General features: G+C 57.7%; 1 protein-coding gene across 1 annotated transcript in view; it reads right to left on the bottom strand.

The window, feature by feature from the left end:
* The window catches only part of CERS4 (ceramide synthase 4), a 28,284-nt gene extending 2,655 nt beyond the window's left edge, over nt 1-25,629 (bottom strand). The window contains exons 1-8 of the mRNA XM_079115962.1: nt 25,479-25,629; nt 4,305-4,481; nt 2,161-2,278; nt 1,201-1,319; nt 1,063-1,120; nt 777-827; nt 383-475; nt 27-155 (exon numbers count right to left, since the gene is read on the bottom strand). Coding sequence (XP_078972088.1) covers nt 27-155; nt 383-475; nt 777-827; nt 1,063-1,120; nt 1,201-1,319; nt 2,161-2,278; nt 4,305-4,477 — 741 coding nt within the window. The 5' untranslated portion in view covers nt 4,478-4,481; nt 25,479-25,629. The remainder of the gene's footprint in view (nt 1-26; nt 156-382; nt 476-776; nt 828-1,062; nt 1,121-1,200; nt 1,320-2,160; nt 2,279-4,304; nt 4,482-25,478) is intronic.
* Between the last annotated feature and the right edge of the window lie 1,237 nt (nt 25,630-26,866).

The raw sequence follows: 26,866 nt of genomic DNA, 5'->3' as shown, positions 1-26,866 counted from the left end.
CAGGGCGGTCCGCAGGGTCAGCCCACCTCCAGCAGGTAGTCAGCCGAGTCATGCAGCAGCAGCACCAGAGAGCCAATGCGCAGCAGGTTCGTGCTGTAGGAGAAGACGATCAGGGCGATTGTCACGAAGTGATGCGCCACCTGTTCCTTGAAGTCCTGCGGGAGATGGTGGGTCACGACAAGCCTTGGTGCCTGGAGGGGCCCCCCTGGGGCCTGGGGGCAGGCCCTCTCAGGAGACTGGTGTGACCTCTGGACCCCACGCCTCCCTGTGCAGGCGCCGTGGCTATCTCAGGATGTGGTGGGGTCGCTGCCCACTCGGTCCCAGCTCCCTGTGCAGAGGCAGGGTCAGGTCTTGTCCATGGTGTCCACTCCCCAGGACTCACCTTGCGCTTGATGTCAAAGGGCAGCGTGATCAGCAGTGAGATGTAGAAGCTCAGTTCCAGGAGGTACCACCAGTACAGCTTTGGCTTCAGGGTCTGTGACAGGATGGCAAGGGTAGCTTCGGGCGGTGGGGCCGTCCACCTGGCAGCTACATGGCTCAGGACCCTCCCCATTTGCTTAAAACCAGGACAGCTGAATGCCAGTGGGTGAGGAGGCGGAGCTACCCCCGCTCTGGAGGTGATCAAGGTCAGTGGTTTTGTGGATTCTTTACTCCTGGCCCCTCTCTACATCATACAGGAATAAAAAAAACTGCCAGAGAGGGGAACTCGGGAGAATTTCTGGTGTGATGCAGGAGTTTGGGTCTCACCAAACGTCTGCCCACCCCTTGCTACTCACCTGGTGTGGGTAATTTTCCCAGCACATTACTGGAGTCCACAACCATGACTCCTGCAAAGAAATAGGTGTCTCGAGCTCCTGACACCAGCTCTGCCCTGGGGCCAGGGTTCCCATGCCCCCCTGGGTACAGCCACTGGTCAACCCACTCTTCCCTGGCCGTTCCACCTCTGCCCCTCACTCCCCACTGGTGGTCTATTCACTGCAGAACCCCAGCTCCTGGTGCACAGTAGTTCTGCAGTAGGTCTTGCAGGTGCTTGTGGGACAGGTGAGCAGTCAGGGTACTCACATTGTACAGGATAGAGACGCCACCGATGAAGGTACACAGGTAGAAGACAAATCTCCAGCTGCAGACAGGAGGAAGCCCATGAGGCGGCTGCTGAAACAGACCCCCTGTCCCCAATGGCACCTTCCTGGGCATTCTTACCTGGCCTCACAGAACTTCTTGGAGAGGCAGGGCCGATCCTGGTTTCGGCGCCTTCGGAACCAGCGTTGAGTCTGCCGAAGCGTGAGACCACATTGGGAAGCCAAGAGGGCCATCTCTGGCTGAAGAGGGGTGTCAAGTGTCAGGGCCACGGCGGCCTGATGGTGGCTTCCTTCCCTTGTCCCTGGATAGGCAGGACCTGGCTCTGCTACCACTCCCTGGCAGCCAGCTCTTGCCTGGGAGGTAGCCATGTCTACCACTGAGAGACTGGGTATGCCCCCAGAACACTGGGCTCTGACAGCTAAGACCTGCCACAGTGCAGGCAGAACACTGATGGAGAAGGGGATTAGGAACGAGGCTGGGACAGCCCCCCAGAGGCTTTCCTATACCCTCTCCGGGAGAGTCAGGTCTCACCCACCCAGGCAGGCAGTTGAGGCTTGCCGGCATCCCTTCCTGCAGAGGAGATTGACAGGGGAAAGGAATGGAAAAGCCCTCTGCCGTGTCCTGGCCAGGGTAAAGAGTCTTCACGCCCCTTCCCCCTCAGGACCCGTGCAGCTCAGATCCTGTCCACTAAGCAGTCAATGCCACGGATAGGAAGGGAGGGAGGGTCACAGGGCTGCCTGTCGTCACCACAGGAGCAGCCAGGCTCTCGCCCAAGGGGAGAGAATTACTCCTCTCATCCCAGCCCAGAATCTGCCCATTGGGCAGCTGTGTCCGCTGATGCCCAGGATCGGAGGGGCGGGACTCGCCTCTGGGGGAGGCGGGAGGGGCGGGGCTTCTCCCAGGGAGGCTAGGAGGGGTGGGGGCTTGCGGCTAGCCCTAGATTTAGGTGGAGTGCAGGCTGGGGCATTTGTTGGGGTTCCAGAGGCCACCTGGCTTCCCTGGCCTCCAGCAAGTGGCCACACAGGGCTGCCAGGCCCCATCCACGAGGCAGCAGCGTGGTAGCGCGGTGGGCACTCTCACCTCCTTCGGTCTCCGCCCCATCCCGAGGAAGTATTTCTCCAGCGTGGCGTTGGGCTTCACCTGCTTCCTGATCCGATCCCTCACTCCCAGCCACCGGCCCAGGGGCAGGCCCACGTATCTGAGTGCAGGGGAGAAGGAGCCCATTAGCGCCCAAGAGAAAAGGGGCATGTGCATGGGGGAGGGTAGCAGGGGACACGCCCAGGTGCAGAGGTGGAGGTCTCCAGCGGAAGGTGTCGGCGGGGGAGTGGGGAGAGCACACGGCAGGGCGGGAGACTCGGGGTCTTCTTCTCCCTCTAAGAGGAAGGTTCACAGGCCCGGAGTCGGAAGAACCGTGGGGCAGGGTCAGAACTTCTCCTGCTACTCTTGCCTCCCACCCTGGGGCCCTGCTGCGTCTGACAGGTGGGGGTGGGAGGAGCTGGACTGTCTTCAGAATAAGGGGGTAGGGGCCAACTCATAGGGTACCCATGCCAGGGATGAGAGTCCCTTACTGCCTGTCTCCTAGACCCAGGGCCCTGATTCCCAAGGGCAGGGCAGAGCCTGCGTCCAGTAAAGTTCCCCTCCTCCAGCATTCAGTACTACTCCAGGGTGGGGCACTAGGATTAGGGAGGACCTGGGCAAGCACTGTATCGTCCACGAGGGGGTCCCCAAGGCCCTGGATGGGGATGGAAGGTCATCAGCCTGGAGCATTGCTCCTCTAGAGAAACAGCCGTCTAGCAAGGCCCTCACTGCAGACGCCATCGTGATGGGGAACCAGGGAGGGGTGTCTGCTGAGCACCTGCTATATGCCAAGTGTGGGCTGAGTTCCTATTATTGGCTCAATTGTCCTGATGGGCAAACTGGACAAAGCTGTCAGAGGTGTGCCAAGGTGGCAAAATGGGCAGGGGGGCAGACCTCAAGTTTGAACCCAAGACTCAACTTTTTAACAGCTAATACCTCTGCTTTCCCCACCGCCATGGCCCTTCACAGAGACTCAGGCAAGGCCATTATTTAAATATGCAATCTCCCTGCTGGGCTCCAGTAGTGGACCTGGGCACAGTGCCATGCCCACTCCACCCATCCCCACTCACCCCTACCCATGTGGGAGGGCAGAGACCCCTCCCTTCAAGCAAACCCCAGCCCTAGGTGGTCTGCTGTGCCATCCCTGCCAGCCACTAGACCTCTTTGCCTCCATTTACTCTTGGAAAATGGACATCTCCCGCAGCTGCATGGAGATTGAGTGGAGACATCTTGATGGCTTAGTGCCGGTGGCTCACCTCAGAAGGCGGTATGCTGTGACGGTCTGGGGCCCAGAGCTAGGGAAGCCCTTCATGGGTAGGAGCCACCAAGCAAGATGCAGGACGCCCCTGTGCCCAGGATCAGGGGTGGATGGAGGGAGGGACCCCGTGGGGGAGAGTCCCCTGAAGAAGGGCTAAGGGTGGCTCCAGGGAGGGACAAGGATCAGCCTTAAAAGAATTGAAGAGGAACAGGGGCAAAGGCCGGGAGGTCACCCAGAAGGTGGCAAGAGGGAAAACAGGTGTGAAGGAGGAATGGAGGGGGGTGGCGGGCAGACTGTGGGGTGCAGGTTTGTGGGGGCCGCTGAGGAGGTGGGGAGCCAGGTGGGGTTGGGGCAGGAGAGGGGCTGGCCAGGCAGGTCTGTGTGACCATGACTGCAGCATGGCACAGGTCCTTGTGGGCCCCGCAGAGTGGGGAGGCCTGCGTCCCAGCAGGGGAGGGCGGCCAGGGAGAGAGGGGCCCTGGCTCCCAGCAGCAGGAAATGGCCGCCAGGGCACTGGGAATCGGGGCAGGCAGCACATACCTGGAGAACTGGCACCAGAGTGCAAGAGGCGGGGGCAGAGTAAGGGAGCAGCCAGGGGGCAGGGCACAGACCTGTCCACAGGCACAAAGAAGCAGCTTCGAGGTCTCTGGGCAGGAGGGACCTTTCCTACCTCTGCAGGCCAGTGCTCCATCAACCAGGCACATGTCCTACAGGGTCCCCATCCCTGTTCTATAAAGGTGGTGGCACACCCAGGGTAAACTAGCCATCGGGGATGAGGAAGGGGGCCAGGGCGGGCCCCACCCAGGACACATTAAGACAGGACCCTGAGGAGCAGGAAGAGACACAGGTGACCACAGGGTGGACGGGCAGCAGCACACAGGACACTCACCTCTCAAAGACGATGCGCACGGCCACCAGGATCAGTGCCAAGGGCAGGGCCGCCAGCATGTGGTGGGGGTGGGGGAAAACGAGGCCATCCCGGTCCTCCAGCTGCTTCCACGTGCAGTTTGGCGGCAGCCAGAGCCTTTCCTGCCAGAGCCACGCGTTCAGGCTGGACAGCATCCTGCGGACACACTGCCGGTGAGGGGTGAGGGGTAGGCGGAGCCGGCCGCGGGGCAGGGCTGAGCCCCGGAGCCGCAAGACCCCTCCCTTGCCCAGCGCGGGGGAGCTGCTCTTTGGCCTCAGTCAGGCGGGTCTCTGGCCACCAGTCTACCCTCACTCCCCATCTCTGGCCAAAAGTGTATCATGGCCAGTGTTTAGGACAGACATCGGCTGCACGTCCTCCGGCAGATGACCTGCTCTCTCCAGACCTCAGGTTCCTTCATAAAACAGGGAGAGCAAGGCCCACCTCTCAGCCCGCCTACCATGCATGTGAAGGGCTCATCGGACAGTGACCACTATGCAGATGACAAATTGATGACCAGAAGTCAGGGGAGTGGCCACTGGGGGTCATGAACTCAAGTCCTCAAATGCCCAGAAGGTGCCCTTCATTGCAAGAAGCTGTTTCCAACTCAGCCCAGAAAGGAAAGACCGAAGGAGATCCAGAGTCCCTCCCAAACCCTCCCCGAGGGCATGGCAGGAGGCCAGGCTGCAGCGGGGCGAGGGCTGGCCAGGCAGTGATGACCAAGGGGGGCCAGCTTGTCAGCAACGGCAGCCTGGGGAGCAGCTCCACCCAAGCAGCTCCCCTGGCTTGAGATCTTGAGCCAACTGTCCAGATAGCACTGGCTGCCAGTTGGAAAGTTTGTTTGTTCACTCATTCATCTATCTGTCTACGAATCGTCTGTCCACTCATCCGTCCATCATCCATCTGTCCACCCATCCAGCCATCTGCCCATTGATCCATCATCTCTCATCCTTCCATCTCTCTGTGCGTCAGTCCACCCATTCATCCACCCACCCGCCCACCACTGCATGCAGGAAACAGATGTTCTGGGTTTGACTTGTACCTTGTGCCAGGTAGGGGCCGGGCAGTAGAGACACACAGGGGGTAAAAAAGAGACACATTTTTGTCCCTGTGGAACTTACAGCCCTGCAGGAAGGCGGCCAAGAACGAGTAAACAGATTCATAAAGAAACCAGATACCAGAGTGTGATGGAGCCCAAAAGAAAACACAGAGTGGGGTGATAGTGAATGTCGTGAGCAAGGAGGGCCTCTCTAAGGAGCCAGGACTCACAGCGGCAGAGGGTGGTACAGAAAAGGAAGGGTTCTGGGGAAGGGGCTCTTCAGGAAATTAGCAGCAGGTGCAAAGGCCCTGAGGCAAGGTGGAACTCAGGGTGCCAGAGGACCAGTAAGGAGGCCTGTGTGGCTGGAGCAGAGTGAGTGAGGGGGACAAAGGAAGGTGTGTGTGGGGGGCACAGAGCGTGCAAGGAACACGGGTCAAAGGGAAGACTTGGGCTATTTCTCCTAACATTTCATAATGAAAAAATTCGGACCTACAGAATAGTTGAAAGAATTTTTCCATGAACACCCGTGAACCCACCACCAGACCCTCCCTTGGCATTTTGTTCTGTTGCTGCGTCACACACCTGCCCAGCCATCCAGCAGCCCATCCATCAGTTCATCTCATTTTCCTGGATGCATTTCAAAGGAAGCAGTGGACATCACACCACCCCGCCCCAGACACTCCGGCACGCAGATTGTGGACCTGGGCTCAATATTTGTTCACCTTTTTTTTTTCTTTCGAGGTAAATTTTACTGGAGTGAATGCATGCATCTTAAGTTTATAGTTGCTAAGTTTGGGCAAATCCACACACCTGGGTAACCCAATCTCCTACTACAAACATTCTAAACATTCTTTCCAGAAAGTTCTTCCTAGTCCCTTCCTGGTCAACCTCCACCTCTGTTGTTCAGAACTTCTGCCCCGTATTTTAAATTTTGGCCATCCCAGACCAGTTCTGTCAGTTCTAGAACGTCGTATCCATGAACCCACACGTTGCACCTCCCTGTCTGGCGTCGTGCCCGCCAGGGCATGTTTTGGGCCCATCTGCGTTGCCGTGTCTGTCAGGGACTCCTTGCTGCCGACGTCTGCGTACTGTAAACGAACCCCACTTGGCTCAGGATCACTTGTCGACAGATATCTGGGCTGCTTCCAGCTCTGGGTAATTAGGAGCAAAGCTGCACGAACGTGTATCCTGCGGGTAGCTGTGTCCGTTGCTGGCGGGCACCTCCCCATGAGTGGCGGGCTGGGCATGCTGTAGTCGTAGGCTTCACTTTATCCATAAGCCACCGCTAACTGCTTTCTGGGGTGGCCGTGGCACCGAGGGTGCCGTCGTCCTTGGTGTTGAGATGGAAGCCTGGGGTGTCGGTTCCGTGTTTGGGGTGGCCTCTGGAACGGGGAAGGGGGTGCTATGGACTGCCCCGGAGAAGGGTCTAGATGTCACAGAGATCTGGGGTGAAGAAGGGCCAAGCGGAGGCCTCAAGAAAGGAGCCAGATGCCGGAGGGGCTGGAGGGGTGGGAGGTGTCGGTGAAAGAATTCAAAATCTCAGTCAGGAGTGGGCTCAAGGGATCTATCGGACAGCATGGTGACCATGGTAACAATGTATTACATACTTGAAAATTGCTCAGAGTAGACATTAAACGTTCTCAGCATACACAAAAATGTATGCATGTGACATAACGCCTACGCCAAGTGCTTTAATTTAGCCCTTGAGCAATGTATGCAGATTTCAAAACACGCTGCACCCACAAATACATACATTTTTTTTTTTTTTTGTACTGGGGTTTAACCCAGGGTTTTTTTCACTGAGTTACATCCTCAGCATCCCCTCCAGCTTTTTTAAAAATTTTGAGACAGGGTTTTCCTAAGTTTCTGAAGCTGGCCTCCAACTTGCAATCCTCCTGCCTCAGCCTCCCAAGTCCCCGGCATAAGAGTCATGTGCCACAGAGCTCTGTTGTAACATACACAGTTTTTTATCTGTTAAAAATGAACTCATGTAGAGTTCTTACCTAGCATACATGAGGCCCTGGGTTTGATCCCCAACACTGCAAACACAATAAGAACAATAGCAAAAAATCAAAGAATGAAGTTAAAAATACTGAGGGTTGGGGATTGTGGTTCAGTGGTAGAGGGTTTGCCTAGGATGTGCAAAGACCTGGGTTCCTTTCCCAAGCACTGCAAAAAGAAAAAAAGAAAACACAAACAAATAAAAACCAGAAACAAAAAAATGGAGGAGGTAAGGAGCTCAGTGGTTTGACCCCCAGAGCCCGCTGTACCACCCCCCAAAAAAAAGGAACCGAGCTGCACAAAGAGCACACTGTCAACACTATTGATGGAAAATCCAAAGCCAGGCAAAGTGAGTCAATGACGCTGACGGGCCTCACGTGGGGGCTCTGGCAAGCTACTGCTAACTTAGTGGCTTTAAACAAGAGTTTATGATCTGACAGTTCCGTGGGTCAGAAGTCCGCATGGGTCTCACTGGGCTTCTGGAGGCACCCGCGGTCCTGGGCTCCGGGCCCCAGCTTCCATCTCCAGAGCCAGAAGACCAGCAATCCAGTCTCGACTCTGAGCCCCCTGCCTGTCTTTCATGAGGACTCTGGTGACACTGGCCTCCTGGCTCATCCAGGATGATCCCCCATCGAGAGGTCAGCCGATTAGCAACCTAACTCCATCTGCAACCTGGACGTGTCCTTGGCCCTGAAGAGCCAGCTGGACCAGAGGAGTGGGCTGTGGTCGGGCAGGAGCTGGCTCAGTGGGGACAAGACAAGAAGGAGGGCCTGGACGTCCCCAGCAACACAGGAGGCAGAGGGACCTATTTAGCGTGGGCCCTGGGTGGGAGCAGGTGGGCGCAGGGAGGGCCTGTCCGTGTGGGGCCCGTGTTCAAATCCATGTGGACGGCCAGACCCCAGAAAGGGGCTGCAGATGAACCAGGTTGCAGGGCACCCAACGTTTAGGCACCAGTGACGTATCGGACACCCCGAGGGGCACTCAAAGTCAGCAGCTAACAGCATCGCAGGGGTGGGACAATGACTTGTCTAGACCACGACAGAGCCGGGTGGTTGATCCCTAGAAAAGCCAGCTGTCATCACTAACTGCAGGTGGCTCCTCCTGTGCGCCAATGGTGTCCCAGGGCACAGCGCTGCCTGGTGCTCCCGGCCCCCCTGTACCCAGCCTCACGGGCAGAGCCGAGGCCGTGGCAGGACCTCTGCAGCCTCCTCTGAGGGGCTCTCCCACCCACCTGAAAGACCCCAGGGCAGAAGGGACGGAGCTGGAGCCGGATCCCAGCCCATGATTTTGCCCCAACTCAAGGGTCTTCAGATTGGCATCCCTAGCAGCTATGGTGCACGAAGCCACCCTGAGCTTCTCACAATCCAGACCTCTGTTTATGTCCCCAGCCTCAAAACCCACCCTGAGGCACCGCGTGGCCTTGTGCACGGACCTGCCTTTACAAACGCACTGCGCCTGGCAGAGGGTCAAGGACATAAACAGTGGGAAAGGTGGACGAGGACTCTGCCCTCCGAGCTTGCATGCCTTCCTCCTCTGTTCTGAAAACTCCTAAGCATCCTTCAAAACCCTGCTCAGTGGGCGCCATCTCCTGGAGCAATACCCAGTTAGAGCACCTCCCCCAGCTCTGCCGCCTTCACTGTGACATCAGGAGCTGGCCAGGCTGTGTGTGTGGGTGGTGGGGCAGGTGGGTGGAAGAGAGAAGGCAAACCCTGGTCCCCTGGGCTGCAGCAGGCCTAGCCCTTTCGGTCCCAAGTCACAAAGGAGACCAGAGATGCACTTTCCAAACCAGAGAGCCCTTTAAGGGCCCTTTAAGCATGACTGCGGAGGTCTCCTGGGCGACCTGCCTCTGCTGTCCCCGCCCACTTCCCTTTCTCAGCCATTCATAAGTGATGCTGTGGTTTGAGAGGAGAGCAGGGTCTGGAGCCAGCAGACTGGCTGGAGTCCCGGCACCAGCACCAGCGCTTGCAAGGCTTCGGGGACCCTCCTGAAGGCACGCCCAGCCCTGCCGCACCCCGAGACCCTGCATGTGGAACACCCAGGCGGGGCCTGGCCCACGGGAGGGGCTCAGGTGTGGCTGTAACTGGGCGTTCCTGACTGGCAAGACCCAGATTCTCCTCCTGAGGGAAAGAAGAGCCCTTAGCTGCGTTCCCCCTAGATGGTCACCTCTGGGACCCCAGCTCCTCTAGTCCTTGCCAGTGACACTCTTCCCCTGGGCCTCTTGAACACTGTCTGTACAGTGGTCATGGCCAGGTCCCCTGCTTTACCAGACTGATTTGGGCAGGGAGGTCACGGGCAGTGGCCGATCGCTTACAAACCGCCTCGCCGGCATCCCGTCTGATTGGCTTTGGGCTTCACTCACTCACTCACTCACTCACTCACTCACTCACCAGCTTTGCAAACTCAGGCAGGTGACCTAGCCTCTCTGTGCCTCGGTGTTATCATCTGTAAAATGGAACCAATGGTGGCCCTTCACGGAGGAGGCTGGGAATGAGGCCGGGGTAGGGCTAGCAGGAGATTTAGTGACTGGGATGGGGGTGGGGAGGCGCTGGCTGATTCCGGGGGCCTCCCTGACCTCCAGGCTCCTGCCTTCAAGCGGGGCTGCTGCTCCGGGTGGCCTCCAGGTGGTCTGCAGAGCAACCTGGTGGTGGTGGCTCTGGCATCCCCACCCCTTGCCTGGGCAGCCCCTGGCCCCCTAGCCCGGCTGTACTCCCTGAACCCTCCCTGGCCTGGCTCCCAGCCCTGCCCCTGCCACCTGGGTGGCAGCTGATAATCCTTCTTAGTGGCTAAAAATATCCCTGGTTGAGGGAGAGAGGCGAGGGCTTTGTGTTGCATGGGGCTCAGGTGGGAAGAGCTGAGCCCTCCCCTTGTTCTGGGAGGCCCGAGATTGTACACGCCCACCCCCCTGGATCCCCTGAACCCCCGAGAACCCAGTACCACCCAAAGAGCAGGACTGTGCACAGAGGTTTGTTTTAAATAGCTGGGAGGCAGGACTCGCCCAGATGGTGAAAATGGAAATTGATTCTGTTGCCCCCAACACAGGCTCACCCTCCTCCCCTGCTGGCTTGCTGCCTGGGTCACCTGATTCCTGTGGCCTGAGGCCCAGTGGGTAACACATGATGTTCTGCAAGGGGGTTGTTTGTAGATAACCACAGCCACCTCTGCACTGGGCCCTGGCCGTCCCTTCCAGATGGCCCTAGCCCAAGCAGCACCCTGCAGAAATGCAGATTGCTTCAGGGTACTACCATGCTGCTCCCTCCCAAAGACCCCAAGGATGGCCATAAGTCTAGGGCTCTGCTTTGTCCCTCTCTTTCATATTTAGGCACACTCTTGCCCTCACCCTCCCTGCTTGATTCACTGAAATAGCTTAACTTTTCAACTTCTAATTCACTTGCCCCAGGGCCTTTGCACATGCTATTCAACTTACAAGGTTAATGCTGTTTCACTTCACAGTGACATTATAATATAGATACTGATAAGCTTTCAAAGTGTTTTAGTGCAACAAATTCCCCAGACAGCCATGTGTCTGTCTGATCATAAAGCTCACACTTTATGATGACCTCCAGAGGAATCTTCTCAGACTGCAACCAAAGAATCCAGTGCATTTCTGTCTCCTGATCCTGTTTAGTTCCTTTAGCCCTCTTGCCCCCTTTGATCCATTTTCTTGTTTACTTGTTTGCTCACTCCAAGACACAAGCCTCGCAAGAGCCGAGAATGTTGTTTTAGCCATTGCTCTTTCCTCAGAGCTTCTGCTAGGCCCTGGTACGACAGCTGAGTACCGACTCAGTGGGTGAAGATGGATGAAGCAGTAGATGAGACAGATGGACAAGCAGGTGGGCATGAGCACTTGCGCTCAGGGGGCCAAACTGGTTAGAAAAAAAACCCATCTCTGTGAATGGGCAAGGTGGGCTCGACCCCCACCCACATGCCCCCCAAGGAGGCTCACTGGGAGCTGGGAAGGCTGAGGCTGAAGGTGAGATGGGCTGGGTACAGGTACAGGGCACGTGGCTGGCACAGGGGAGAGCTGGGGCTGCCAGCTCCCTGGGCACCCAGATCCGCCTCTGCCTGGTGAGGTTTCCTGAAGGCGCAGCCTCTACCCCACCCGCCCTCCATGCTTTTAGGGTGCCAGGAGCCCAGGGCCAATTTCCTTCATGTTTACACCTCCTGACAGCCTCAGAGGTCTCAGGGAACTAAGCCAGGCGCCCCTGGTTATTCCTTATTGGAGCTACCCAGACCCCCTCCTCCTTCCCCCAAAACCCCACCACTGACCCTGGGGTCAGGAGGTTGGGGGGGGGGGTTACTCTATAGCTGGCTGGTCAACTCTGGCCCGGCACTGGCTGCAGGTAGAAGCAAAGAGAGGCCCCTGTCCACTGGCCCTTCTAGAATCTGCTCTCTGCCTTCTACAACTCCATTCCTGTGTTGTCTCAGCTGCCTGTCATCCAGACCTGGAGCCCCTAGACCACCCACGGTGCCTTTTCCTGAAACGCCCCCACCCCTTCTCCTGGTCAGTTCCTGCCTGTCTCCCAAGCCTGGGTCCCATGAAATCCCCCTCCTCAGAGGCCATCCCTGGCTCTGTGGGGCTTGGAGGACGCGTCTGGCTCTGGGGCAGCCTCCAAATGGCCAGGGCCATTGAGACCCGCATGAACCCCCACATCACTGAGTGTGCATGGGGGTCAGTCAGGGGGTCACGTCTGAGAGTTTAAGGGGGGAACTGAGCAGTGCCCAGATGCAGCGTGGGGAGGTGAGGATCTGACCGTTCCCCCAAGTGGGGAGAGGGAGTGGGGCTCGCTTGGCTTTATGGTTTGGATTTAAAGTGTCCCCCAGGGGCCACGTGCTAAAGGTTGGGTCCCCAGCCTGTGGCCACTGGGAGGAGGTGGACCCCTTAGGAGGAAGTCAGGTCACCGGGGCTGCCGAGGCCCTGGCCCGCCCTTCCACCCTCTGCTTCCCAGTGGCTCTGGGGCAGGCGGCTCAGGCCACCGCAAGCCCAAGAGCCAGGAGCCAACGGACCGTGGACCAAACCTCTGAAACTGGAGCCAAAATGAACCTTTCCTCCTTCTAAGGTGCTGTCTCAGGTACCCGTCACGGTGGCGAAAGCAGAGTTACACGTGGTTTAAAAAAAAAAAAAAAAAAGGTTATTGAGTGAAATCAGCAGGGAAGACGCTGTGTCTAGTGTGTGACACAGTGCATTTTGATAAGCACACACCCGTGAAGTCGTCGCCTCAGTCAAGACAAGACCCTACCGATCACTTCCCAGAGTGCTGTGGTCTCCCTCTGTAGACACCCCCTCCCTCTTAGAGAAAGCTGGAAGCAACCTGATATCCAACAGCTGGGGATCAGAAACCTCAGATTCGCAGCGTGAAGTGCTGCAGGATAGACAGGAGGAAGAAGCAATCCGGACGGACTTGGGAGGCACTGGGCTGAGCCAAGGTGGTCACAAGCAGACCAAGACTGTTAGGGAGGTCCTAGAGAAGTCAAACGCACAGAGACAAATACCAGAATGGCGGTTGCCAGGGGCCAGGGGAGGGGAGTATGTGTACTGAGTGTAGTTTAGATTTTGTAAGACGAAGCAATTCTGGAGCAGATCGCCCGGCCATGGCAATACATTGGACAACACTCAGGTGTGCACTTAACATGGTTAAGATGGTACGTTTTATGTTTTTTTTCACCAAAATTATGTTTTAAAATATTTTTTTAGATGTTGATAGACCTTTATTTGATTCATTTTTACTTATATGCACTGCTGAGGATCAAACCCAGTGCCCCACACGTGCTAGGCAAGTGCTCTACCACTGAGCCACAACCCCAGCCCCCCAAAATCATATTTTTAATTAAAAAAAAAAATACCAACAGTGGGGTGGGGGTGGCAGGCAGAGGAGGTGGAAGAAGAGCTTCACTCAAATGCATCAACACTAATGGCTGACGCGTAACTTATGTGATAGAAAACCCTCGGGAGAGCTCTGGCTGGTGATGGCCACGTCAGCCCTTCGGGCGCCGGCAAGCCGCTCTGGACTCACCGTGAAAACCGTTACCTGTAAGCTCCAGGGCTGCGCCGTCTAACATGGGGGTCGGTGGCCACGCAGCGTTTAACTTGGAATTCATCGGGACCGGGGGCCTCGCTCGCAGGGCCCGGCCGTGAGAGGCCCTGGTGCCATCCCAGCACGGCAGAGACTGGATTTAAAATTCAGGTCTTTGGTTGCATCAGCAATATGTGAGTACTTAATGGCCCCAAGTAGCCAGTGGCCATGCACTGGGCAGCAGAGAAAGGGAACATCCTGCTGTGGCAGGGTATTGGATTACACAGTACTGTCTAGATGTGACCCCAAATGGAAGAAGTGCGGGGTGGGGGGAAAGCAAATGGCTCAGTGGCAGAGCACTTGCCTAGCCTGTGTGAGGACTTGGGTTTGGTCCCGACACTGGGGGGGGGGGGGGGGGGGGGGGGGGGGAGGAGTTTGAAGAATAAGAGGACAGAGTCTAAAGAGAATGTGGCAGAACACCTCGGAAACAGCCAATGATGGGAACTCGAAATTCTACATAAAAACTTTGTGTCTCTTGCTGACCCCTGAACCGTGCGTATGCAGGGGAGCCTCCAATCATCCAGATAAGCAAGCCCCAAACACCTATTGCTCGGTTTGGTTTTGTGGTGCTGGGGATGGAGCCCAGGGCCTCTGTACAGGGCAGGCAAGTGCTTTACAGGCCGAGCTACATTCCCAGCCCTTAAAACCCAGATTTCATCTGCCAACCAGACTTCGGAGTTTGAGTCCAGCCAGGCTAATTGCCTGATGAAAAGATATTAAAATGTTTAAAATCAATGCTGTTCAGAGGAACTAGCAGACCCACAATCTCTACAAAGTGTCTTGCACAATGTCCAGAACACAATCCAAATTTACTAGACATGAAGAAACAGGAAAACATGACCTCGTGTTCAAGAATGAAAATGAACTGTGGGATGGCTCACACTTGTATGCCAGTGACTCGGGAGGCCGAGGCAGGAGGATTGCAACCTCAGGCCAGCCTGTGCAACTCAGCAAGAGTCTGCCTCAAAATGAAACAACAACTAAAAGGAGTGGTAACTGGGGACGCAGCTCAGTGATACAGCATCCTGGATCATTCCCCAGTGCCAAAAAGAAAAAGAAAAAAGGAAGAAGCGGGAGAAGGAGAAAGGAGGAGGAGGAAGAATGGAGACTGACTCAGGGGTGACCCAGATATTCAGATACTGGAATTATTAGATAAGAACTTTAAAGAAGCTATTATAAATATATGCAGAAATTAGGTTTTGGGTTTTTTTTGTTTGTTTTGTTTTTTTTTGGACTGGGGATTAGCCCAGGGTGCTTAACCACTGGGCCACATCCCCAGTGCTTTTTATATATTTATTTTGAGACAGGGTCTTGCTAAGCTGCTTAGGGCTTTGCTAAATTTCTGAGGCTGGCCTTCAACTTTTGATCCTCCTGCCTCAGCCTCCCAAGACCCTGGGATCACAGGCATGCACCACAGTGCCTGGCTGAAATCAGCTCTAACTGATTGAATAAGAAACCTCAGCAGAGAAGTAGACACTCAAGAGATGGACAGGTGGCGAATGCTAAAACCAAAAAAGATAATCTCTGAAATTAAAAATTCACTGTGTGAGTTTGATAGCATATGGATGATAAGAGAAGAAAGAAAAAAAAATGAAGACAAATCAATAGCAAATATCCATACTGAGAACTGAGAGACACAGGATCAAAGACAAACGTGCATCTGGAAACGGGCAGTGGAGGGGCTGCACACACGGTGATGCTCCCGAGGCCACCCCTCAGGGTGGGCCAGGGGCCAGCCGGGTGTGACTGGGCCGCAGTTCGAAGATGTGGAGAGCCGGGCTGCCCCTGGGGCCACGGCAGGGGTCTGACAGACGGGCAAGCGCAGGCCTGGAAGGGCCGAGGAAAGGGCGGGGCAGGAAAGCACCGCAAGAGAGAGAGAACGCCAGCCGCGTGTGGCAGGGGAACAGGGCCAGCAGGGCTGCGGGGAAGCCCGCGGGCCAGGCAGAGCCGGGGTGCGCGTCCTATTTCACAGGTTTTTATAAGGGGCGTGTCTGAGGACGGCTTCTAAAAATCCTCTTTAATGTGATAAAATCCCATGGCGAACCTTGCCCTCGACCATTCTTAAGTACCAAGTCCAGCGGCATCAGGCCCATCCCCGTGTTTGCAGCCGTCCCCACCAGACGCCAGGAACTCGCCGCCCTGTTCCACACCCCCAGCCCTGGCTCCCACCACCATGAACGGGACCTCTAGGGGCGGGGCCACACAGGATGTGTCCCTTTGTGACTGGTTCATTCACTCAACACGACGTCCCAGGAGAATTTTCCTCCCTTTTAGGGCTGAATAGTACTCCGTGTGTGTGTGTGTGTGTGTGTGTGTGTGTGTGTGTGTGTGTGTCTCTGTGTGTGAAACGGAAAGGCAGGGACAGTTGGCAAAAGACGCAGGGGCCCAGCTCACTACTTAGAAACCAACTCCCAGCCCAGGTCAGCCCCTTGGAGACGCCACTACCCACCCTCCAGGGCAGGGGACCTGTGGTTCCAGGCTGTGCTCTGCCCCTGCCTTTCCCACCGGCTGGTGTCTGGGCCTCTCTGCAGCTCCCTGGTGACCACGATCCAGGAGGTGGGTTCAGGCAGGGCAAAGCCAGACTGCTTTCTGGGAAAGTGAGTCTTGCCCGCACCCCGACCAGGACTGCTGGAGGCACCACTGACCAGCAGCCTGGCACCATGGTGGCCTTGCCCAGGGCCATGTTGGAAACGTCAGCCACCTTCTGAGAGAGACGCCACTGCCATGCCTGCTTCACAGATGAGCCATCTCAGAGATGCTGAACCCTCTACCCAGTCCCGCAGCTGGTCTGTGGCCAGGCTGCAGCGTGACTAGCTGATGCCACTGGGCACTCCAGAAGGACGCGGGTCCAGAGAAACCTGGAATGCGATTGGAGAGTAGGACTCTGCCTTCGTGTTCCCCCACCCTGACTGCTCTGGCCTTGGCCATCAAGGACACTTCTCCCCACCCGGCCCGGGTGTCGCGACCCATAATGGGTATGTGTCCCAGAGCCCAACTCCTCATTCACTCCTCGCTGCTGACCCGTCTGCAGTTCAGGCTGCTCTCCTGTTGCCCTTGGCCACGCCCAGGCCGGGCCTTCTCTGACCACCCTGAGCCCTCGCCCACTGGGAGCCGCGACCAGCACCTCCGTCCTTCTGGTTTCCAGATTCCTGCTGCTTGCTGGTTTCTTTCTCCAGGGCCAGTCCCGCAACTCCAACACCATTGGCTGTTCTGTGCCTGACACATCATGCCGAAGTCACCCCTCCACCAAACCCGCTCTCTTCTCTACCTGTGGCTGCTTGGCTGAGAACCTACCACCCACACCATCTTGGAGGACGGGGCTCTGAGTCACCCACACACCTCCTTGCACCTTCTTGACACTGTGCTTCTCACTGGGTCCCAAGATGCGGTCCATCTCGCTACTCTGCCCAGTTCCCACAACTGAATCATGGTGGCGGCCTCAGCCCTGGCCTCTCTGCCTCCAGTCTTGCCCCCAGCCACCTCCCCTCCCTTTGGCATCCATGTCGTCCTTCTAACCAGCGAATCAGGCCGGTGTGCCGCTGCGCCCAGCCTGTTGTGGGTGTGTGTGTACATGTATTTATTATTATCGGTGGTGATTGAAAACAGGCATTGAATCCTGAAAGTTCTCCCTCGGCCTGGCACTGGGCACTGCAGACCACCTCTGGGCCTTTGCACAGCTGCTGGACCCGCAGGATTGCGGTCTCTCTGCCTGTCCGGCTCCAGTTCCACACCATCCTGCTCTCTAGACTCTTCCTCCAGGAGGCCTTGCCAGCTACCCCTGGGCTGGCCTGGGAGCCCTGTCACGGTTTGGGTATGACATGTCCCCTGCAGGCTCATTTTTAGATCACAAGAGCCGCAGCCTAATTGGTGGATTAGCCCATGTGACAGATGAACCGTTTGAAAGGACTCCTGTGCTCCTGGCAACTAGGTAGAGAGGATGTGGCTGGGGGCAGTGGGTCGCTGGGGGAGAGCCTCTGGGCTGTTTTGTGCCTGGCGCCTCGGGCGCTCTCTGCTTCCTGCCGGCGTGAAGGAGCAGCTCTCCTCCGCGAGCCCCACCACGACACTGCCTCACCTCAGGCCAGAGCTGCGGAACCAAGTCCCCTGAAACTGAGCCCAAATGGATTTCCTCCTCTAAATCGTTCTTGTCATGTGTTTTGGTCACAGCGAGGAAAACGGAGACACCGTCCCACCCCATCATTCTCAGCACTTAAAGGGCAACTGTCTACCTTCCCCGGTATCCGGGTGACGGGGCCTGACCTGCCTTCTCCATTTTTCCAGCACCCAGCACATAATGGGTGGCAGGAAGCCGTAGAATGGACGAACGGAAGGTGGAACTGGGCCCAGGCACCCAGGACCCCAGAGGTCAGGCTCTTTTCCTTCAGTGTGTATAAGGGACCAGGAACAGTGGCCCGTGCCTGTAGCCCCAAGCGCTCGGGACCCCGAGGTGGGAGACTTGAGCCGGAGAGTTCGAGATCAGCCTGGGCAACACAGCAAGACCCAGTAGCAAAAATAAAGTAGAAAATTTTTAAAAGGAAGAAATAAACATGACACTTTGGTCAGTGATGAACAGAATACATGACGGTCCCGTGAGATCATCACGCAGCCAGACGATCCTACTGCCGAGTGACAGTTCAGACACTGTGAGCTGCCGCGCGCCTCTGTGGCGATGCTGGCGTAAACACACCTGCTGCGCTGCCCGCCTTACAAAAGCGACGCACGTGTGCCTGGTCGCGGCTCCAGTCTGGACCTAAGCGTCCACGGTCCTGAAGGCTTGGTGCTGTTGGCAGGTGATGGACCCTTTAAGAGGTGGGGCTCAGTGGGAGACCTCGGGGTCATGGTGGGTGTACACTAGAGGGGACAGTGGAACCCCTTGTTCTATTTTTGCTTTGCCACCATGAGGTCAATGGCTTTGCTCTGGCCACTCGCCCCTGCCCCAGGCCTAAGAGCAATGGACCACCTGATGGTGCCCTGGACCCTCCGAAACTGAGCCAAACACACCTTTCCACTGCATAAGTTGATCATATCAGGCGTTTTTTTTTGTTTTTTTTTTTTTTTATAGTAATGGAAAGTTAACACAGTAACAATACTAAATGGCTATGTTACTGGTTTGTGTGTAATTTTTTTTTTTTGAGATGGAGCCCTGCTGTGCTGCCCAGGCTGGCCTCCAACTCCTGAGCTGAAGGAATCCTCCTGCCTCAGCCTCCAGGCACGTGCCACTGGGCCCAGCTTGGAGTGAATGCGCACTGTTTCCACTGGTGCGGGGACCGACCCAGGGCCTCAGGAGTCCCTGCTACGCTCTACTTCGTGTCCTTTTAAAGCATGTGCCGTTAGAGGATGGTTTGCTGACACTGCCCGTCACCCAGCACCGCGGCAGCCTCCTGGGTCTCCTGCTCTGGCCTCTCTTGGTTGCTCGGGTCAGCCACGTGGGGGACTGACCCACGCCATCTGGTTGGTGCGAATGCTTCACCACAGTCACAATGACAACACAGCCTAATGACGCGTTTCTCAGGACACGTCCCAGTTGGCAAGTGGCGCGTGACTGTACGTTTATTTCTAGAAGAAATTTCCCTCCTCCTCAACAAGCCAGTGCCCACGCCACGAGCACGGCGGCCACAAAACAGACACAACGAACACAAGGCAAGTTCGGCCCCGGCCAGTCCCCGAGGTGGGCAAGGCTGCCGCCCAGGCTGCTGGTTCAAGAGGAGGGGGCGATGGTCCCTGGACGTGGTTTCTTAAAGACACAGCAGCAGCCTCAGGAGGAAGGCAGAAATTCCAGAAGGGGCGATTCTGTGAATTTCCTGGCTCCTGGGATTTCAAAGACTTCGAGGGAAGAGCTGTCTCTGTGGGTCACCCTGTGGCTGGCCTCTCGGGTGATGGGGGCTGGTCCGGGGCACTGGGCTAGAAAAGGATGGTGTATTTGCGGTGAAGGGGGTCTGATCTGGGAACTACCTGCTTGGGCAGGAACATGGGGGCCCGTGGCCTGGGAGTGGGAGGAGAGTCACAAGGAACAGTTCTGGGCAAAGAACTGAGAAGGCACTGTCTCAGAGGTAGGAGGAGTGACCATGGGGACAGGGCAAGGGGCCATCTGCTTGATGTGGCCCAGAGACCCACCCCCATCCCAGAGAAGCTGGAGGCAGCAGATGGAGACAGTGGCCAACTGTGGACTTTGGAGTCTGCAATCGCAGGATGGATCTGGGCTCTGCTCCTGTCCTGCTGGCCTGGGACAGACAGGGTCCTCAGAGCAATCAAGTCCCCTGCCCACGTGGTGAGGTAAAGGGCCACAGAAGCCACTGTGGGGAGCATGTTCCTCCTGAGCCCTCCAGGTTAGGTGGCATGGGCTGGGTTCCAGGCACAATGGGGTGGCTCAGCGAGGGGCCCCCAGTATGGATGCCACTGTCCCTTTAGAGACCAGGGGTGTCACTGACAGGCACAGATGGAGGGCACAGGAATGCCTGCCCTGGCACTGCCCATCCCTCCCTTGGTAGCCCAACAGTGGCTCATAGTACAAGTCCGTCCCTTCCCCTGCTCAAGAGGCCCCAGGCTTCCCATGGCTCCTGGCCAGGCATTCAAGGTCCCCATGGTGACCTGGCCCTATTGACCGCTCTACCCCACCCCACTGGCCTGCGTGGATGGATTCCCAAATCTCAGAAGAGTTGCTTTAACACGCCAGGATGCCAGACCTTTGTGGCTCCCCATCCGAGCCCCAGGCCACCTTTCCTGCTGACTCCCAGCACAGCTGACCCTCAGGTGAGCAGCTTGCCTGCTGCTGTTCCCTGGAAGCCTCGGGCCTCCCAGTGGGGAAGGGGCCTCCTCTGGCCTCCAGAGCCTGTAGATCCTCCACCAGGCCCAGGCCGTTCTGCCTTGTAACTGCCCAGGAACCGGGCAGTCTCCCCAGGGGTGGGGGCTGCAGGAGGGCAGTTGATACGCCTCATTCCCAGCAGCGTCCACTGCTGGTTCCGACTTGGCCCTGACTCTAATGGCCCCTTTTCAGAGAGGCCATGACCTCCCCAAATAAAGTAACCCCCCTTGTTCTAATCCCATTTCTGGAAAATTCTAAGAATACACGGGGAAGTCCTAAATATCTTGCCTCAGTATCTGAGCATCCAGAGGCCTCAGACAAAACAAGAATTGCCCCAACTCCTTCCAGCCTCCAGCTGTCTCCAGGAGGCTGTGGTGGCAGAGACAAGTGTCAAGCACTTGTCACCCTGTAATTTGGGAAACTGAGGCACAGGGTTCCCCAAGGGCATAAAGTAGGAAGTGGAGAGTTGGGACTGGAACCTGAGCTTGTCCCAACTCAGAACCTGTACCCCATCCCACCTGAGTCGTTTCTCCGGCTGTAGCCAGAATTGCCTGAATTCCTGCATCATTTCATAAACATTTATTTGGTAGCTACTATATGCCAAGTGAGGAACTGCACCCTAGGGTCTCAGCAGGGGGCTGAGTGGACAAGGATTCTTGTCTTCCAGGAACTGTTGAGGGAGACACACGGTATATATTTTGTGAGCTAATTTGTTTCATCATGTCAGGCTGTGACCCTGGTGTGGAGAGGCGAGGAGGGGAAGATGAGTCAGGCAACTGGAAAGAGGGAGGCAGGAAGCCTCCTTGAGAAACTGACATCTGAGCGAAGAAGATGAGGAAGGGAGCCAGGGGACCAGAGCATTCTAGTCAGAGAAGACAGCCAGAGCAAAGGCCCTGAGGCAGGGCCACAAGGCACGAAGACATGGCCTGTATGGCTTCGGTGAGGGTAGAGAGGGAGGAACGGGGGCAGGGAGGTGATGGCCATCTACTTAGACCTGCCTTCACCGAAGTCTTGGCTGGAGACACAGGGCCCAGACGCACCTCTTCCTTCTGTCACTGTGTCCCCTGCCACCTGTTAGCAGTCTAGGCCCTCGGCCCTTACCCCAGTGGTGGCCCTACTGCACCTGCCAGAATCACATAGAAGAGCCAGCACCAAGGGGCACACCCCCAATCTGAAGGAACATATGGGACAGTCCCTGCTGGTGCCCTGGCTTGTCAGAACCTCTGGCCTCAGACCCAGCCTCCATGGGTCCAGATCCCCTCTTTGAAGCCAGAGGGGCTTGAGGGAATGCCCAAGTCAGTGGTGAGGATGGGAGGCTGACCAGCTCTTGTCCATGTTGGGTACAGGGAGGGGGGTGAAGGGACTGCAGGTGACAGGCGGCCCTCTGACACACCCACTCGAGGGCTGGGCTGTGGCTCAGCAAAAGAGCGCTTGCCTGGCACACAGCAAGCACGAGGCCCTTTCCCAACACCGCAAATAAAACAACAAAAACAAAACAAAACCGGCTGAGCGGCATGTGTGGCTTGTCCCCGAGGCCCAGTCGGGCCTGCCACCTTTGCATCAATTTGGGCTCCTGTCACCTGTTGGGGAACCCAGCTCCTTGCTCCACCTGCCTGCCGCCCAGCTGCTCCTGCTTCCCCCTCCTCCCCCTCCCCATCGCCAGCCCTCGCCTGGTGCGGAGTTTGGGCCAGGAAGTCTCCCAGGTCAGCTGAGCCCCACCTGTGCAGGAGGAGGGAGAGAAGCCCTGCCTCACCCCCAGGAAAGGGGTGGCCCTTGCTTCCTTCAGGGTTCAAGGACTTTGGGGTGGATGACCCTGACACAGAGAGGCCAAAGTGACAAAGCAAAAATAGGCGGGCCCAACGACCTCTCACCTCGTGGGCGAGGACCTCCGGGGTCTGCGTGGTTGGGCTGGGGGTCCCTGGGAAGCCGCAGGCTTCCACAGGCTCCTCTGTGGTCTCCCCTCCTCCTGTGTGCCTCCAGCACCCCAAGCCTGTCCTGGACTCAGGGTCTTTGTAACTGCTGGTCTCTGCCTGGAAGGCTCTTCTTCCAGATGATCAGCTGGCTAGCTCCTTATCAGTCCGAGGGTCTCATCCCTGTCCCTGTCCCTTCTCTAAGTACACCAGCTCCACAAGCTTCATGCACCCAGTGCCGGAGTTTTGTGAGGGTGTGCTGGGTGAACAGGTGACCCACCACAGACAGGGATGGACAGGAGGTGGCCAGCAGGGGCGGATGGGGAGCCTACCACACGACCCCTCTTTAGACATATTCATGGAACCCTGGACCAAAATATGGCTTCAGGAGTTGGGAAGGGTTGGGAGGAGAGCAGAGCTGAGCTCTGGCCAGTTCGGTGTATGGGACAGCATCCTACTAACAAAGATGGAGTCCAGACTCAGGGAGCAGACAGGCTTCCTCTATCCTCTCTAGTCAGTTGGGCTGGACCTGAGGGACCTGTTCAAGGGACTACAGAAAAGCCCATGCTGGAGGGACTGGAGAGGGAAGGAGAGAGGAAGGGAAGCCACATCTGGAAGAAGGACCTAGGCAGGGCTCCTGAGATGCGGGGCGCAGGGCTCAGGGCTCAGGGCTCACAGGTCTCCCAGGCCAGTTCCCGTCTGGCTTCTCCAAACCGCCCCGCACCACACCTCTGCCAGCTGGGTGCCGAGTGGCACCCCACGTTGCAGATGCTGGAAGGAGACTAAGCTCCACCTAAAACTGCTCCTCAGTCCATGGCTGGCCCACCGCCCACCCCGTCCACCAGCTCCTCACCTAGCCACACCCCATCATGGCTCAGCAGGAGGAGCGCAGGCCCCATCCTGGGCTCTGACTCCTGCCCTTGGCCCCCACCCCACAGTTGGTGGCCTGGGCTCAGAATAACTTCCCCATGCCCTGTTCAAGGGCAGCAGGCTGGCTTTGCCCAAGGTCCCTGCTCTCTTCCTGGCCCGGCCTCGGGGTTTCTCTGTGGCTCTGCCAGGAGCTCCCCCAGCACCCAGCAGTGTGCTTAGGCTCCCACCTACCCTGCCCCAAACGCTCCTCCTCCCCTCGCCGATTCCCACTCACCTGGACGCCTTCCCTGACCCCTCTTGATGGAGCTGGGTGACTCCCAGGGCTCCCTCCCCGGGGGCCTGGGCTCTGCCGTCTTTCTGTGGTATTTTAAGGGCCTCTGTCTACTGGGTGCTTCTCAGCAGTGGGCATTGTGCTGAGCGCTTTACGTGTGCGGTATGAATGCCATCATGCCCATTTTATAGGTGGGGAAACTGAAGCACGAGGAGGTGAAGTCACTGGCCTGAGGGCTCCTCCACTCAGACTGGCAGGACAGGGCAGACGGCAGGCTCAGGCACAGTCAGCCGGAAAGGGGGCAGACTGCGGTGCCCAGATAAGAGGGGGTGCACCCCGTGGCGACCGCCTTTCCTGTCACCCCACCGCGGGAGGAGGGACCTTGGTCCACTCCTGCTGTCCTCCGCGGCCAGCCGATGGCTCCTGCGCCAACTGCTCACTCCATGCCAGGCACTGGGCCAACCAAACACTTTACTAACCTACGAATGGCCCGGCTCTGGAGGTGGGCACTGTTGTTTATTTCTCAGAGCAAGAAACGAAGGCTGCTGGGGACTTGAACTCTGACCTGGCCCTGGCACTCTTCCTCCTCCCCTCAGGAGGACGCACTCAAATTTACCAAGCCCTTTCCTAGCCAGGGCTCCTTTGATCCAGTAACACTCCCAGGGACAGGTAACATCAACCCATTTTAGAGGTCTTTCCTGGACATTGAGGCCAGTTCAATGACATCTCCACAGCTTCATCCTCTCCTCCCTCAGGACACCTCAGTCAGGACTTGGGGAGCTGGGCAGGTAGGCAAAAAGGATCCCCAGTGTCTCCTGAGAACTGACTGGGCCCACTGGGGCCCAGGTGGGCTGAGTAAGGCCCCTAGGACCCCCCCCCTCCCCCAGTCCCTTATTTATTCACAGCAGCTGCTCCTGGAAAGGGATCCGCTGCAAAGCCCAAGGGCTTCTGAGACAATTCTGCAGTCAAGGATTCTTATCTTGGGGGGTCCCACCCAATGGGTTCTGGTCCTGGCCTCTGCACCCAGATGCCTGAGACCTTGCTTGGGCTCAGACTGGGAACTTGGGGAGCCTCCCCTATCTCATGAGTCTCATCAGATTTTGCAAACCAGGCTGGGCCACAACAGCCTCCCTCAGCCATATGTGTGTTCCCCCCAATGCCTCCGTCTCCAGGTCAGAAATCACACACTTTCTTGCACACCCCACTTCCAAGCAGACAAGAATCTAGATGGTGCTCTTCTGCCAAAATGAATGCTGAGTTGGCTCACTTCCTATCACACCCTCCGGCAGAGTCCAAGCTTCCTCCCAGTCTCTTTCCAACCCTCGGACAGGCAGAGCAGCCCCAGGACCTTTTTCTTTTTTCAGGATATTTTGAAGACCCAATCCGATGGTGTTATTCACTCGTCCAATCCTCCCTGGTACCCACAACCCTGAGAACAGAATCCAGGGCTCCTCAACACCTTCCAACCCTCGCCAACCTCTCTGCACCTCTTATCTTCCCTCTCCACGCTGGGGCCACGCTGGCCTCGTTTCCGCTCTGCAAAAGCACCCAGCTGGGCGCGCTGACCCGGGATCTTGCTGTTTGCTGGGCCTAGAAAGCTCTCACTGGCGGGTCCAATCAGGTCGGGTTGGCACCTTCCGTGGGAACCTCCTTTGACGTCCCTCACGGCACCTCCACCCTTCCCCCAGTTCCCTGATGGGTCGTCTTCCCAGCCCCGTCTGGAATGATGAGATTTTCTGTTTACACGGTTCTCAGAAACCGTCTACGCAACTGGGCTGTGGGCTCCTAGGCCTGGGGCCCGGCTGTGTCCTCAGCCTTGGTCGGTCGGTGGCACCCAGTGTGCGCCCAGCCTGGATTCGCCCGTGACGGGCGGACACTTCGGTGGCGCTCCGCCCGTTTACACATCCGGATTCCCCGCGTCACGGGGCCAGGCTCGCCCCCAATCGCTCCCGCCCGTTTCTCAGCTGCGTCCTTGGGCACCCGGGTCGCCCGGGCCCTCGGGGGAACAGGGCTCTCTCGGGAAGGTGGCCCGGGCCGCAGACCTGATGGGAAGCCCTGAGAGGCAGCCCGGGCGGGGTGCTGGGGGACGCAGCGGCTGTGGTTGGGGGCCAGGGTGGTCATGGCCGCGGAGGCGGGGCCGGAGCCCGCTGCGAGGGTGGCGTTCGGGGCGGTGTTTGCGGCGCGGGGCGCTCTTACCTGGGGCGCAGGCGGCCGGGCGCACCGAGGGCCGCGGCGGGGCGGGGGACGGCTGACCGGAGAGGAAGCAGACACACCGCCCGCGCCAGGCAACCGGACTCTGCTCCCGGCCGGGCCTCGGCCCCAGCTGGGGGAAAGAAAGCCGGAGGGGGGCGCGGGGCGGGGCCGGGGCGGGGCCTGGAGGGCGGGGCTGGAGGGGGCGGGGCTGGAGGGCCTCTAGGATCGCGGGCCCCCTTTGCGCAAGCAGGCCTCTTCCCGGACCCCCGCCCCTAGTCCGCCCGGCACCGCCCCGGCCCGACCCCCAGCCCCGCCCCCAACCCCGCCCCGCGGCGCTCCTGGCCCTGGTCCAGCCAGGCGTCTGGTCTCTGCGCTTCGTCTCTCGCTTTTTAATTCAGCAGCATCTGCTGCGGGCGCTTTCTGGCCCCTGCCTCACCCTGTCGATACGCTGCATGTGCCCGCGGCCCCTTCCCAGGTCCTCTCTTCGGACCCGTGTGCTCCGGCCCGCGCATCTGCCCATACCCGTGGGGCCGCCCCAACCCTCTGGGGTGCTCTCCTGGGCTTTGCAGGAGAGGCCTGAGCCCCTCCGCAGGCCTCAGCGGCCATCTCCCGCCCCAAGTCTGGGGACCTGCTTGCGCGTCAGGAAACCTCTCGGAGTCGAGGCGCGCAGGTGTCAACCGCTGATTTGGGAGGCAGAGAGGGCATCCTGAGCAAGGCTGCGGTTTGGTGGAGTGTAAGGAAGGGTCAGGCAGCAGAGCTGGGGAGATCAAGTCGGGAGACAGGCGGGTGCAGGAGATGGTTGCAGCCTTGGCTTGAACGAGGGCAACAGGGAAGGAGGCTGAGCCTCCCGTTGCCTGGTGAAAACAAATGGAGGACAATCCCAGGCCCAACTGCTGCCAGTTGAAAGGAAGGGGTTTCCAATGGCGTGTCACCGTCAGACAATGAACCTGTCCGTGAGTCAGAGATTCAGACCCCAGGCCCGATGCAGGAAGTTGAGGTCTTTCTGGCCTTGGCACTCTAGGCAAGTCGCTCAAATTCACTGAGATTTGATTTCCTTGCCTAGGAAGGGGGAGAGGCTGGAGACCTCTGCTGCAAGTGCCGAGCATCCTGCCACCCAGTCTCGCTTCTAGCAATTACACTGGTGTTCCCTCTGCTAGCCCCTAGCAAAAGCGCGCATCCTTCTCCCCGGGGTCTCACACCCTTCTCAAAGGTCCACCTCCTCTGCTCCCACCCACCATTTTCACCTTTATTCTTCCTCCATCCCTCCAAAAGTCCCTTTGTACATCAGGGAGAAAGGAAAACCACGGTGTGACTTTTCTCAGGTACTCGGAACATGGCAGCCACAGGTACTGCTAGGAATGGGAGAGACATTGTGAAATGGGGACATTCAAGC

This window comes from Sciurus vulgaris (assembly GCF_902686455.1).
Source record: "Sciurus vulgaris genome assembly, chromosome: 16".
Taxonomy (NCBI): Eukaryota; Metazoa; Chordata; class Mammalia; order Rodentia; family Sciuridae; genus Sciurus; species Sciurus vulgaris.
Note: the sequence above shows the minus strand (reverse complement) of the source record. Positions and strands in the feature narration are given on the sequence as shown.